At 51.9% G+C, this 12,307-nt stretch overlaps 1 protein-coding gene across 16 annotated transcripts in view; it reads right to left on the reverse strand.

Annotated features, from left to right (window-relative positions):
* Positions 1-1,270: 1,270 nt before the first annotated feature.
* The window catches only part of XRRA1 (X-ray radiation resistance associated 1), a 65,381-nt gene continuing 54,344 nt past the window's right edge, over positions 1,271-12,307 (reverse strand). For all 16 annotated transcript variants that reach the window (XM_046015307.1, XM_046015310.1, XM_046015309.1 and 13 more), the window contains 7 exons: positions 10,666-10,759; positions 9,761-9,876; positions 7,822-8,166; positions 5,055-5,253; positions 4,212-4,327; positions 3,961-4,066; positions 1,271-3,557 (listed from right to left, as the gene is read on the reverse strand). In XM_046015307.1, the coding sequence (XP_045871263.1) occupies positions 3,304-3,557; positions 3,961-4,066; positions 4,212-4,327; positions 5,055-5,253; positions 7,822-8,166; positions 9,761-9,876; positions 10,666-10,759 (1,230 nt within the window). In that variant the 3' untranslated portion in view covers positions 1,271-3,303. The remainder of the gene's footprint in view (positions 3,558-3,960; positions 4,067-4,211; positions 4,328-5,054; positions 5,254-7,821; positions 8,167-9,760; positions 9,877-10,665; positions 10,760-12,307) is intronic.

Below are 12,307 nucleotides of genomic sequence, written 5' to 3' on the forward strand. Positions count from 1 at the left end.
AGAGAGATCACAAGTAGAGAGGCAGGCAGAAAGAGAGGGGGATGCAGGCTCCCTGCTGAGTAGAGAACCCAATGTGGGGCTCGATCCCAGGACCCTGAGATCATGACCTGAGCCGAAGGCAGCGGCTTAACCCACTGAGCCACCCAGGTGCCCCCAAAAGACAGTTTTTAAAATGACTTGCAAGAGTGCTCGCTTCGGCAGCACATATACTAAAATGACTTGCAAGAAATAAGGCAGCTGCTTGGAAGTATATGAACAGAATAGGATTGTCCCTTGGCCTCTAAAGTAACAGAAAATATTCTGCACAGCTCACTCCTGGATTCCCTGCTAGCCTGGTGTGGTGAAGGGGGGGCCCTCATTTACAGATGGCAAAATCTGGCCCTGACATAGCCTGAAAGTTGGGTCCTCCAAGCCGCCGATTACTTTTCCTGTTGTTGCCTGGGCTGAGTCAACTCAGGGTGGTGCCCTCCCGCTCTGGTCTCGGCTAACTCTAAGGTTGCATTGCTTTCTGGGTTGGATCTTCTAGACTGGGCCTGCCAAGGGGAGAGAGACCAGAATCTTCCCTCTGCACCCACCATAGGGGTGGGAGGTATCTTGCAGCAGCAAGCATCATGAGACACAGTCTGCATCTAAGTTCTCAGTTCCCTCTCTGCAGCCACATCCAGCTCCCAAGGAGTTACCGGCATCTTGGATGAGTGGCTAGGAGAACAGGATGGCCCTACCTAGTTTTGGAGAATTAGTGGTGGGAGAAATTATTTCTTCTGGCTTGCCCTTGTTAGAAGGCTGTGGAAGGCTCAGAAGAGTGTGGCAGCAAGCTTCCCATCTGCTTATGGAGAAGGAAGGGGGGGAGGTGCTGGGTGAAAGCAGCCCAGGGGGCCGAAGCTTCTAGTGTAGATGTTCTGTGAGAGTAAGTAATTGTGGCAGCAGGGAGGGCGATGCTGCCCAAAAGGCTTCCCCAAATAGTTATGAATTCCTGCTCCTTTGACAATTCTAGTCAGAGGCTTTACTCGTTGAGATGTGGACCAATTTATGTCTCTTCAAAAAAGGACAAAACTCAGGAAAACAAGCAGATTTCACTGCTCGCTCAAGAGCCCTCAAAGTACATTTTTTTTAAATTATTTTTTCAGCAAAACAGTGTTGTTTTTGCACAACGCCCAGTGCTCCATGCAATGCTTGCCCTCCCTACTACCCACCACCGGGTTCCCCCAACCTCCCACCCCCGCCCCTTCAAAACCCTCAGGTTGTTTTTCAGAGTCCATAGTCTCTTATCGTTCGCCTCCCCTTCCAATTTCCCTCAACTTCCTTCTCCTCTCCATCTCCCAATCAAAGTACATTTTTAATGCCAGAAGGACCCACAGAGATTGCAAACCCCGCTGTCACTGTAGGTAAAGTTAAATGACCTGCTGCTGCCCCCTGACGGCGCACAGGAGAATGAGGCAGAAACACGTCAGTTGTGAGAGAATGGGAGCAGCAACAACAGGCTTTTCTACCAGTGCCCCCTGCTCCCATTTCCTTGCGGCTGACTTGTTTGTGCCTCATCTCCTGTGCGTGGTCAGGAGACGGCAACCTGCCCTTTATCCTACAGCAAGTAAGAGGGTTAATACATCGAACCCTGGTAATGTGATTAAGTCCAGATCGCTCTGGAGACAGAAAAGAGTGGACACAATTGGTAAACGATAATACGGCTTCCAGAGATGCAGCAATTTGCCGGCATGGGAGGGTGACTAGTAGACAAAGACCCTGCCTCGCCTACTTCAGACAGGCACTAGGAGAGGCAACCAACTTACTCACATGGTATCCTGTGTGGAATAACTTGAGTTGAAGAGCGTTTAGCCCAGACAGGTGTAGCCTTTCCAGGATGTTCTCACATTGTCGAGGGCTCTGGCGTGGCTGGGCAGAGGGAGCAGACACACTCCCGAGCCAGCAGCAGCGCTAGGTGTCCCGAGGGACTTAGGCAGACAGCTCAGTCCAGTAGCTAGAACTGTCTGGTAGCTTTACCAACAAAAGAAGGGACAGCCTTTAGAGGGAGTGAGTTCCCTGTCACCAGAGGTGCAAGCAGGAGCTGAATGATCTGCTCCAGGGACTGCAAGGAAGCTTCTGGTCTTGAGGCTGGGACAGGATGTTCCCAAGAGCCTTTCAGGCTGGAGAGCCTATGGTCAGTGTTTCTGGCTGAAAGGAGCAATCCAGTTCTCTAGCACTGGAGCCCAGCACGGCTTGCAGGGTCACCCCCGGGGTGGTTTCTCCTTCCTAAGGCTAGGGGAAGGGCGGTTTGGGGCCCCAAGAGATCCAAGTGGTGAGTCAGCACTCACTGCGTGAGTCAACACACCCTGCCTGCGAATGCCACTGCGGGGTGAGCCTGTACCACATCTATCCGTCCGGGTGCCTGTGTCACGGGTGGCTATGTGTGTGACTTGTAGGAACGTAGATGTGTGTGTCTGCTATGATCACAGTTGGCTCTGGTCAGTCCCACTGGCTTCTCTAGATCCATCTCTGTAGCAGGTGCTGATTCTTGGAAGACTCACAAAAATGGGGCAACCCCACAGACTGCGTTGGCCAGAATCAGGTTACCTGTGAGCCCAGGCTGGACTTGCACAGCCCCAGGATCCGTTCCTGAGCCCCAGCGTTCGTATATGGGACCGCAGCTGGTGTCCAGGATTAGAGGACCTTAGGAAACCATGGAAGCCTTACCCTCGGCCTGTCCCAACTCTGTGGCCATGGCCATCTGGTAAGGGAATTCCCGATGCTCTCTTCTCCCTCCTCTCCATTTGCCCTCATCATGGGCAAAGCTGCCCAACAAAATAAAGCTTCTTTTCAGGGGCCTGGCGACCTCAGTTTTGCCCCCTGCCCCCGCAGCATGTATGCTTTGTTGGCTGTGGATGGGTTAGTTCACCTCTGAGCTTTAGAGTCTGCTTTTCTGTTCCATCAACCCCCTTGTTTTCATGCTAGTGCTCATCACAGCTCTGTTGGGCAGGTTGTGACTCAGGCAGGTTTCCCGAAGGATGTGCATAGCCGGGATCCTTCTCTAGCCTGGCAGCCAGGCCCGAACTACAAGAAAACACACAGGCTACCTTGCTCTATATGCACCTACTCTTTATTGCTGCTTGGCCAGGTGCTGGGTCCTGCCCAGCCCGAGGAGGGGAGGTCCTGACCAGTTCCCCACTCTCTGCGGCCAGCAAGCAAGGCCAGGCCAAGATCTGAGGCCTGTACCTGGCACACCCAGCCCCAAGGTGTGGTCCAGGGCACAGAGCCCTGGGAGGGCGTCAGGCACAGGCAGGGCAGTGCGCATGGCCCCGTGCGCAGCCCTTAGCCTTTTGAGTCGCTGGCCATGGGCCCCTGGCAGAACTCATCCATGAACTCGAGGAAACGGCCGAACTTAGGCTGGCCCTCGCTCAGTGCTGGGCGGCCCGGGGGTGGCGCTGCAGCCCTGAACACTGTACGCAGCGAGCAGCGCACCAGCTGCCTGTAGCGGGCCTGGAACTCCTTCAGCAGCCGCTTGGCCTCCAGGTATTGTTTCTGGTTCACCAGCCGCCGCTCAGTCTGCTGGCGCAGGACAGCTCCTGTAGGGAGAGAAGTCCGAGGGGCACCAAATTTGCTCTGGTTTCCCCCTAGCCCAAAGCAGTGGGGTCTGCATCCAGAGCGCTACCCTCCACCCCCAAAAGTGGGATGGAGTGAAAGGAGGATGCTATGGGGACTGAGAATAGCCTCCCCAGCTCAGGGCAGTAAGAAGCCAGTGGTGTTCCCTCCTGACACTACCTCAAGCCTTAGTTCTAGTCTGTAACATGCTGTATGAGTCTAGGCAACACCCTGCCTCCCTCCAGGCAGGCCTCAGCTTCTCCGTCTGCACACGGGACAAGGCTGGGGCAGAAGCCAAGGGCCCTGGGCCTCCTCCCAGCAGGTGAGCAAACGTCTCAATCTCGGGTTCGGCCGCTGAGGACGGGTGGGGGATGGGCAGAGCTGTACCTAGTGGAGCCTCTGTAATGTTCCGGGGATCCCGCATGCGAATGAAGAGGTCATCCAGCAGCTGGGCTCGAGTCTTCCGTGGCGGTGGAACAGGGATCCTCTGGGCCTGACACAAGGTAAGAGGAGCCGGTCACCTCGGGTCGGTGCTCAGCCTCCAACAGCCTCCACTCCTCATACAGATGGGGGCACTGGGAAAGCATGGCCCTCAGAAGGTGGGGAGGTGACAGCCACCGTGGGAAGGACCCGTGTACCCGCTTCTTCTTGGGCACGTAGCGTTTCTGAAGCGTGTCCAGCCTGGGCTTGGAGGCGTGGCACAGCAGCGGGCACTTCAGCATGCGCTGCAGGGCCTGCGAGTTCTTCTGGATTCCTAAGGCAAAAAGGCGAGGGTTGGGCAAGGTACTCCTCCTCCATCTGCTGGATGCCTCCCCCAGTTTCATCATTCCCCAGTGTCGCAGCAGCCCTGGGTACAAGGATTTCAGAGGCCCCAAAACGAACACACGGCCCCATCTCTCTCTGGTCTGCGGCAGTGCCTGAACCTCCATCACTCATTCGGTGAATACCCGTCCCCCGGGTGCACTAGGGGAAAGGGACTGATCCCAATATAACCCCATTAAACACAGTGGTTTCCACTGCAGGGATGGACTCCCATGACACCACAGCTGAGTGCCAGCCAGTTCCTGGCAGTTAACACTGTTAACACATCAGTCTGAAATAAGGGGCTCAGAGGCAGCACTGCCTCCCTTGCCTCAAACCACAGAGCGAGGATTGGGGATGTTCAATTTGGGGCTTAGGTGGGCTGGGAAGGAGCTCAGGAATCCGACCAGTCCAGGTATCTGTTCCTCAAACACCTCCCGGAGACACTTTTCCAACCAGAGCAGCTGGGGCTAGACTGGCTGGAATCTCAGAACACCTGTGGTGCCTCAAAATCAAATGAAGGCCCAGGCCAGGGGACCCGATATGGGAGGCTCCAAACCAGGACACCTTCAGGAGCCCTTTGACAAAGGACAGCATCCTGGTCTAGAAATGAGGCTTTACCCTGACTTGCTCTGGGCTGTGGAGAGGGACCCTGCCTTGGAGCCATTTCCCTCACATACCCTTTGGCTCAACAAAGGCTGGATCAGGCTTGGCTGTCAGCAGCTCCTCGTAGCCATGGTACTTGCTGGGGAGGGAGGCAGTTGGGGGCTTCCTCCAAGCCCCCTTTACCTCTCTGGGTGCTGTGTGGGGTGGTCTTTGCTCTTCCTCCTTCATGGCTGAATCATCCCTCTGGAGGATGGAGGAAGGCAGCTCACCCACCTGTGCCCAAAAGAAAACCAGCTTCCATTAACACGTCTGAGCATGAGCTCTGTGCAGGTCCCCATGCTGGGCCCCGTTAAGGGCAAGAACCAAGACTGGGGTAAGAGGACGCAGTCATGAAAGACAGTGATCGTGCACCTTGGTAAGCGCTGGAGGAGAAAGGAGCACAAAGGTTCTGGGTGAGCCCAGGAAGCCCTGACCCCGCCTGCGAGGCCTGGAAGCCTCCTGGAGGAAGTGAGGCCTTAACCTGCATGAAGTCTTGAAGCAGTGGGATGGCCGTCCCCACGCAGGCATGGGGAGAGAGGTGGGCAACAAGTTCTGGGAGAGAGGCCTGCTGCAGGCCATGAAGAGCAGGGGCCAAGCCACCCATGTAAGTCCCGGCAAGATGGATCTGGGGGACCTTCAAATTGGTATCTTTGGGGTGTACTGTGAAGAAAGGGGCCACTGGAGCAAAAAACAGGCTGCAGATCAGTAAGGACTTTAAAAAGCCAACCTGAGGGTTTTGTTTTGTTTTTGAATCTTCTTTATCCTCATGGAGATGGCAAAGTCACCAGAGGAGTTTTAAGGGGGTGAGTGACCACTGTCTGCACTCACATTTTTAGCCTACCCTAATGGTTTTATAAGAGACATACTGCTGAGACTGTGTTTCATATGTAGAGATGTTGTTTATACCCCACACGAAAGCTTGGGGCTAAGAAGAAACAGAATGTCTGAACAGATCTATACCAAGTAGAGATTTCAACAATTCTTCCAAAGAAAAGCCAAGGGCCAGTTAGCTTCATCAGTGAATTCTACTAAGCATTTAAAGAATTAACACCAATCCTTCATGAACTTTTCAAAAAAATTAGAAAGGGGAACCCTCCTAGCTCATTCTCTGAGTTACTATCCTGAAGCCAAAACTAAGGGAAGACATCACAAAAGGGTAATACAGACCAATATCCCTATGAATATAAGCACAAAAATCCTCAAAAAATACTAGCAAACCAAATCAACAACCTGTAAAAAGGATTATATATCATGATCAAGTGGGACTTATCGTAGGTAGACAAGCTTGGTTAAACATCTGGAAATCAATTAATGTGATATACCTAATTTCAACAGATAAAGGACAAAAACTACATGATTGTTTCAGTACACACAGAAAAAGCATCTGGCAAAATCTAACATCTCTCTGACAAAATCCAAAAAAACCAAAACCAAAACAAAACCAAAAAACCCCACTCAACAAACTAGGAATAGAAACTTCCTCAACACAAAAAAGGATATTTATGAAAAACCCACAACTAACATCAGAATTGATGGTGAAAGACTGAAAGCTTTCTCCCTGAGGTCGGGAGTAAGACATGTCTGCTCTTTCTGCTTCTTTCCACTCTGTGCTGGAGGTCATAGCCTTGGCAATTTGGCAAGGGGAGAAAAGACTTTTCCCATCACAGTGATTCACAGTTGATTGTATTCTTTTGGCTCCTCAGAAGCCCAGAATTGCATTTTGGCAATACACCTCTGTTCCCAGAGCAGCAGGGCAGATGAGCAGGTTAGAGTGAATGAGACCTTATTTCCTTTCCTGTCGTATTTCCCTTTCATCCAACTTTCTTAAGCTCATTTTTTTCAAGCATGTTTTAAAATATTCACTTACACTCTGCTTTGTTCTAAAAGGCTCTGATATAGTTCATAAAGATAGTTTTATATCGTATAAATGTGTATGTCACTGTAAGTCACTTGTGGAATAAGGGATGGATGGAGTCAGACATAAATGTATGCGTGTGTATCTTGGAAAGATCTGGCAGATTGGAGGGGTGAGATGGCAGGTAGGGAGCTGAGGAAAGGCAGTGGTATAGTAACACTTGAGGGGTCCTGCCAGCTCCTCCAGTCTCCTTTTTCCCTCTTTCTACGTGTCACCCTGCTACCCAGACACTGAACCATTTGTGGTTTCTGCACCTGCCACTTTCTGTCCTCTGTAGCCTGCTTCATGCTATTTGCTCTGCCCAGGATGCCCTCCTGCCCACGTTTTCACCTTGTCACTGCTGAGCCTGCAAAGCTCAGCTCATCAGAACCTCTTTCAGGAGCCCTCCTGGTCTGGGCAGAGAGGCTCCTGCTTTCCTCCAGGCTCCCAGTGCCTGGGTTTCCCTTAGTCTCAGCCCCGACTGCAGGCATTGTTCCTGCACTCCCCCAGCAGGCTGACAGCTCGAGGGCAGGACCTTCATCTCAGCCATCTGTATTCCCAGGATTCAGAGGCAGCATCAGAAGTGATGTGACCTTATACAGATAGGCTGAGGCAGCCTCAAGCCCTTCTGAAAAACTGGTCAGAACCGTGCCCCAGCCAGGCCCCAGATGCTGTCTGTGCCACAGGACTGTGAACTGTCTGTGGAGGTATCCCCCCCCACCCCCACCAAGTAGCCTTGGCTCAGCGGAACTCCCAGAGGGGCTTGCAGGCCTGCCAGGGGTGATTCCTTCTGGTTTCCAGACCTGTCTTGGGCTCACTTCTGGCTGCCTATAGCAAGCCAACTATGCCAAGGTCATACAGGAGCCTCTGGGAGCTAGGAACAAGGCAGAGGAAGGAGAACCAGGCACCTGGGTCAAGAATATGGACTCCATGCTCTTGGTGTCCTCGTCTGATAGGTGCTCTGGGCTGAGGCGGCCGGGTCTGTCGCTGTGGTGGGACATGGTCTCTTCACTGTGCACGGTGGAATCGGAGCAGATGGGAGGTAGGGGCACGAAGGTCCGGTGGGACAGGGAAAGGCCCTCCACGCCCTCCACAGGTATCTGTGACTCTAGAGGACTGCTGGCAGCGGACAGCTCTTTAGTCAGCCCTGCCTCAGACTCTGAGATCTCCTTTGAGGGAGATGGGACTGCGGTCACAGGGAGATGATGGAGAATCAGAGGCTGCTTTGGAACCTTTGGGACTTGGGTTTTCACCTGTCATGGGAGAAATGTTGGACTGGTTAGCTTCCCAATCAGAATCTCTCTTTCTGGACCTCACCAGACTAAGGCAGTGGTACTGTGATCAGGGTACTGGACAAGGGCTCATAGAAGAGGGAAGGAGCCAAATCCCACTAACTGGGCATCTACAATGTGCCCTGTACATGGCAGATGTTGCTTGATTTACACCTCAAACTACCCAGGAAATAATTCTTATTTTATAAAAAATATTAAATATTTATAATTATAAATAATTCCCTTTATTTTATAAAAGTGGAAGTGGGGGCTCAGAGAGAGAAGATGACTTGTCCAAGGTCACAGAATTATTTGGTGGTAGAGCCTGAACTATCTCAACAGTCTTCTTTTGATGGAGTTTTAACATGGTGCCCTCGACTTTCCTCAGAGACTCCTAGGAAGACCTGGAGAAGATGGTCCTGTCCCTTCTGGAAGGCAGTAGCACCAGGCCCCTTTCAGGATGCTGGTGCCTACACCTTAAATGAAGTTTCATAAGGCAAATCTCTCTCAGGGTTCAGAACCAAGGTGATAACTTCTTTCCTGTTGAAATTCTCAGCTTCCTTAATTAGCAAAAGCCCATCATCCTGGGAGAGAGGATTCCGTACTTAGCATCTGGCTCACTCTGATTGTGCCCCTCTCAAGCTGGCTGATGGGAAGGAAACAGTCCAGTCCTTAGAGGAGGCAACAAACAAGGGGAAGATGATGGAGACCTTTTGAACTCCTGTCTATTTCTGGCTTTTAATTCTACTCTGGTCCTCTAAGGGCTCCAAGACTAGAGGTTGGCTAGACAGTGACAGGCTGAAGAGGGAGTCAAGAGGAAGTAACTGTACTTAACTTTTGGGATCAGAAATGCCCAGTCCAGCTTTTAGTCATGGGAAGGCTAAAGTTCAGGAGGGAAAAGCATTTCACAGAAATTTCTGCAATCCTTCTAATGAAGGAGAGATGTGACTTACTTCACAGCATCCCAGAAGGCTAAGACCACTGGCTGGGTTTGGTTTGGGGGAGCAGAGTGCTCTCAACATAGGGAAATGCTTCTTTATGTGTAAGAGATGTGTATTCTAGGCCTGGTACAGCCATTCACGACTCCCACAGGTGGTTAGAACTTGCACAGGTGTGGATTTGGGAGTTTATAACATGTTTTTGTATCTGCTGCTTCATCCAGTCCTCTCAGCACCTCAGGGAGGCTTGGAGTTGAGAAGCTGAAGCTCAGAGAGTGAAGCTCTTGCCCAAGTTCAGGCAGCTGTGGAAAGTGATGAAGCTAGGCTCATCCCTGGGTCTTCAGACCAATTTCTCCCCTACTTCTGCACAGCTCTTTCTCAGGGCCTCAGTTTCTCTGTCAAAGTTGGAGGCAAGATTCCATGACCTTCATAGCTTCTCCCTACTCTGATAACTGGGTCCCTCTGTCTTGTCCTTTTTCTGCGTGTATCTGTGTGTAACAGACACACAAAGCAGAAGACAAAGCCAGTACTACAGACCTAACAGAAGGAATCCATGATGAGTGGGAAAGGTCAGTTCACACGCAGTAAAATGGGCTCCACTTCCTCCGGCCTTGGCAGTCCTGCCCTGGAGGCCTTACCTTCCTCGAGACCTTCCGAGGCATCAAAATATGATGCTTAGCCTTTACTATCTTCTTGCGAATCAAGTGGATCCCCAGCCGCTCCTGGAGGAAGCTTTTCAGCAGTGGAGGGACCCCTGGAGCCATGACGGGGAAGATTACTATTAGTGGATATTTACTGGGGGCTTACTATGCGCCCAGCGCTGTTCAAACTGCCAGACCTGTATTAACTTACATCATTCTCACACCAACCCTGGGAGGTAGGTACCTGTATTATTCGCATTTAATAAGTGAGGAAACTGAGGCACAGAGACGTTAAGAAATTTGCCCAAGGCAACAAGGATAGTGCAAAGCAAAGGTGAGAACTCTGCTGGTGTCACTCTAGGACCCAGGATTCTAAGGTGCCTCCAATGTATAGCGCTGGTGCAGCACCCACTGCACCCACGATACAACACCTACTTCTGGACACAGCCGCTTGAAACCTCCTGCATGACCCTCTACTTTCTCACCTCCTCCCCTGCTCAGCCATTCCTCCCCTGCAGCCCCCCCACAGCTGGGAAGTAGGAAATGAGGTCACAACAGACCTGCTCTACAAATCTGGGTGTTACTCAAAGATCTCATGCAGGATCTAGCTCTGCCTCATTCTTGCTGTGGGGCTTTGGATAGATCATGAACCTCCCTGGACCTCAGCATCCTTCACTGGGCACAGGGACAATGGCACCTGTCTCACAGGGTTGCTGTCAGGTAAGCTGGTACAGAAGTGCTTAGCAATGTCTGTGGTTCTCTCCGTCCCCAGATGCACCAAGAACCATGTCCACCCATGATGCACAGACGAGCCCAGGACTCAGCCTCAATGAGGTGGGGTTGAGGGTGCCCAGATTGGCCCTAGGCACCGGGATGGGGGTGCAGGTTTGCAGGCACCATACCTCGGGTATGGGACACCAGAGGGTTATTATGAAAGATGAGCTCGCAGAGAGACGGGAAAAGAGCTACTGGCAGGATGGCATCCTCCTTGGCGATCTGTAAGGAAGACAGGGAAAAGCTTCAGGTCAAAGCTGCCCTACCTCTGCCCAAGGGCTGCCAGGCCCCATACCGTGGGGCTACGTGCTTGCTAGGGTAGGGGTGGGGCCAGGGACGCGAGGCTGCCATGCCGGACTGAGGGCTGGGCAGCGTCTGCTCCTGTGCTTTCACCTGTTCACACCCACAGGATCAGGATCCTGTCTGAAATTCCACATCACTGTTTCATGTTTCAAAGTTAAGAATTCTTTTCTCTTCTCCACACTGGAAATGTAGCCCAGACCAAGGAATGGAGATGTTGGTGACAAAATGAGAATAAGCACAAGGAGTCTGGAAGTATGGCCAGGCACTGATCTTGACTTCGGGATACAATTTGTCTGGCACTTCACCTTCCTCAATGCAACCTCTACACACCCCAACAGTCTGTCAACAGCATTCCTGGTGGTCTCTTTTGTTAAGGCCTGTCCTGGATACTGAGCTGGGGACAGACAGAGGGCAGGACAGGGGGGACCCATTGAGCCAATGATATGAAGACCTCCCAGCTGTCTGGGGCCCAGAGGCTGCTCTACCCTCTTGCAGCCAGCTTCTGAAGAGCGAAACATACCTAATCCTTGCTGAGCAGAGTGGTTGGAACATCCCTGCGAAGGGTGTCTATTAGCAACAGAACAGAGTAAGAGGGGCCAAGAGTGGGTCAGTGGCCTTTCAGATGCACCCTGAAAGTTGCTGGGTCGGACTCTGGACCCACGGAAGGCAACAAGACCTGAGGACTGTGAGAGGGAGGGCCCTTCAGTTTGGCTTCCTCTGGAGCCCCAGTGGGTAGCACTAGATGTCCACTGGGCAATGAATCTATCCATTCTTATTCCTTAAATAAGTATTAGTGAATGCCAACATGAAATGAGCAAAACAGCTAGAACTCCTGTCCTCAGGGAGCACTGCCTGTGGGGAAATAGGCACCAAAGTAGTAACCAGAAGGACGAGAGCTCAGCAGCTGTGATGAGCGCCATGAGAGGATGTGTCAAGTCCTAGGGTGATCTGGTCCAGGCAAGGAGAGAGGGAAGGCCTCCCTGAGATTTGAATGCTAAGGAGGAGGTAGGGACAGAGTATGCAGCACAGAAACCTCGATATTAACCAAAACCGTTCCCTCTACTTTCTGGGCACACAGCTACATGGTCTTCATGCCTCCACACAGCTAGATGTGCTGATATGACTCATGTCATATGCAACCAGGGTGGAAGGGATCATTTCTGGGCACAGCCCATTTGAAACCTCGTGTGTGACCCTCTACGTTTCTTACCCCCTCCCCTACTCAGGAATCAGTCTGCCAGACACAAAGGAGCCAATAAAATCCCCTTCAGGAATGAAGGATGACAGAGACACAGCCAGAAGGGACCTGGGTCTCTGGGAGATCATGTGTGAGGCCACCAGCCCACCTGGAATCTGTGCTCACAGTAGATTCTATGAAATCAAGAAATTAGACTCCTACTCAGGAGGTCGTGGGGGAATTTGAGGTGTGTGGCAGCAGCTCACGGTGCATGCTCCGCCTACTGCAGA

The sequence above is a fragment of the Meles meles genome, chromosome 8 (assembly GCF_922984935.1).
Source record: "Meles meles chromosome 8, mMelMel3.1 paternal haplotype, whole genome shotgun sequence".
In the NCBI taxonomy this organism is placed as follows: Eukaryota; Metazoa; Chordata; class Mammalia; order Carnivora; family Mustelidae; genus Meles; species Meles meles.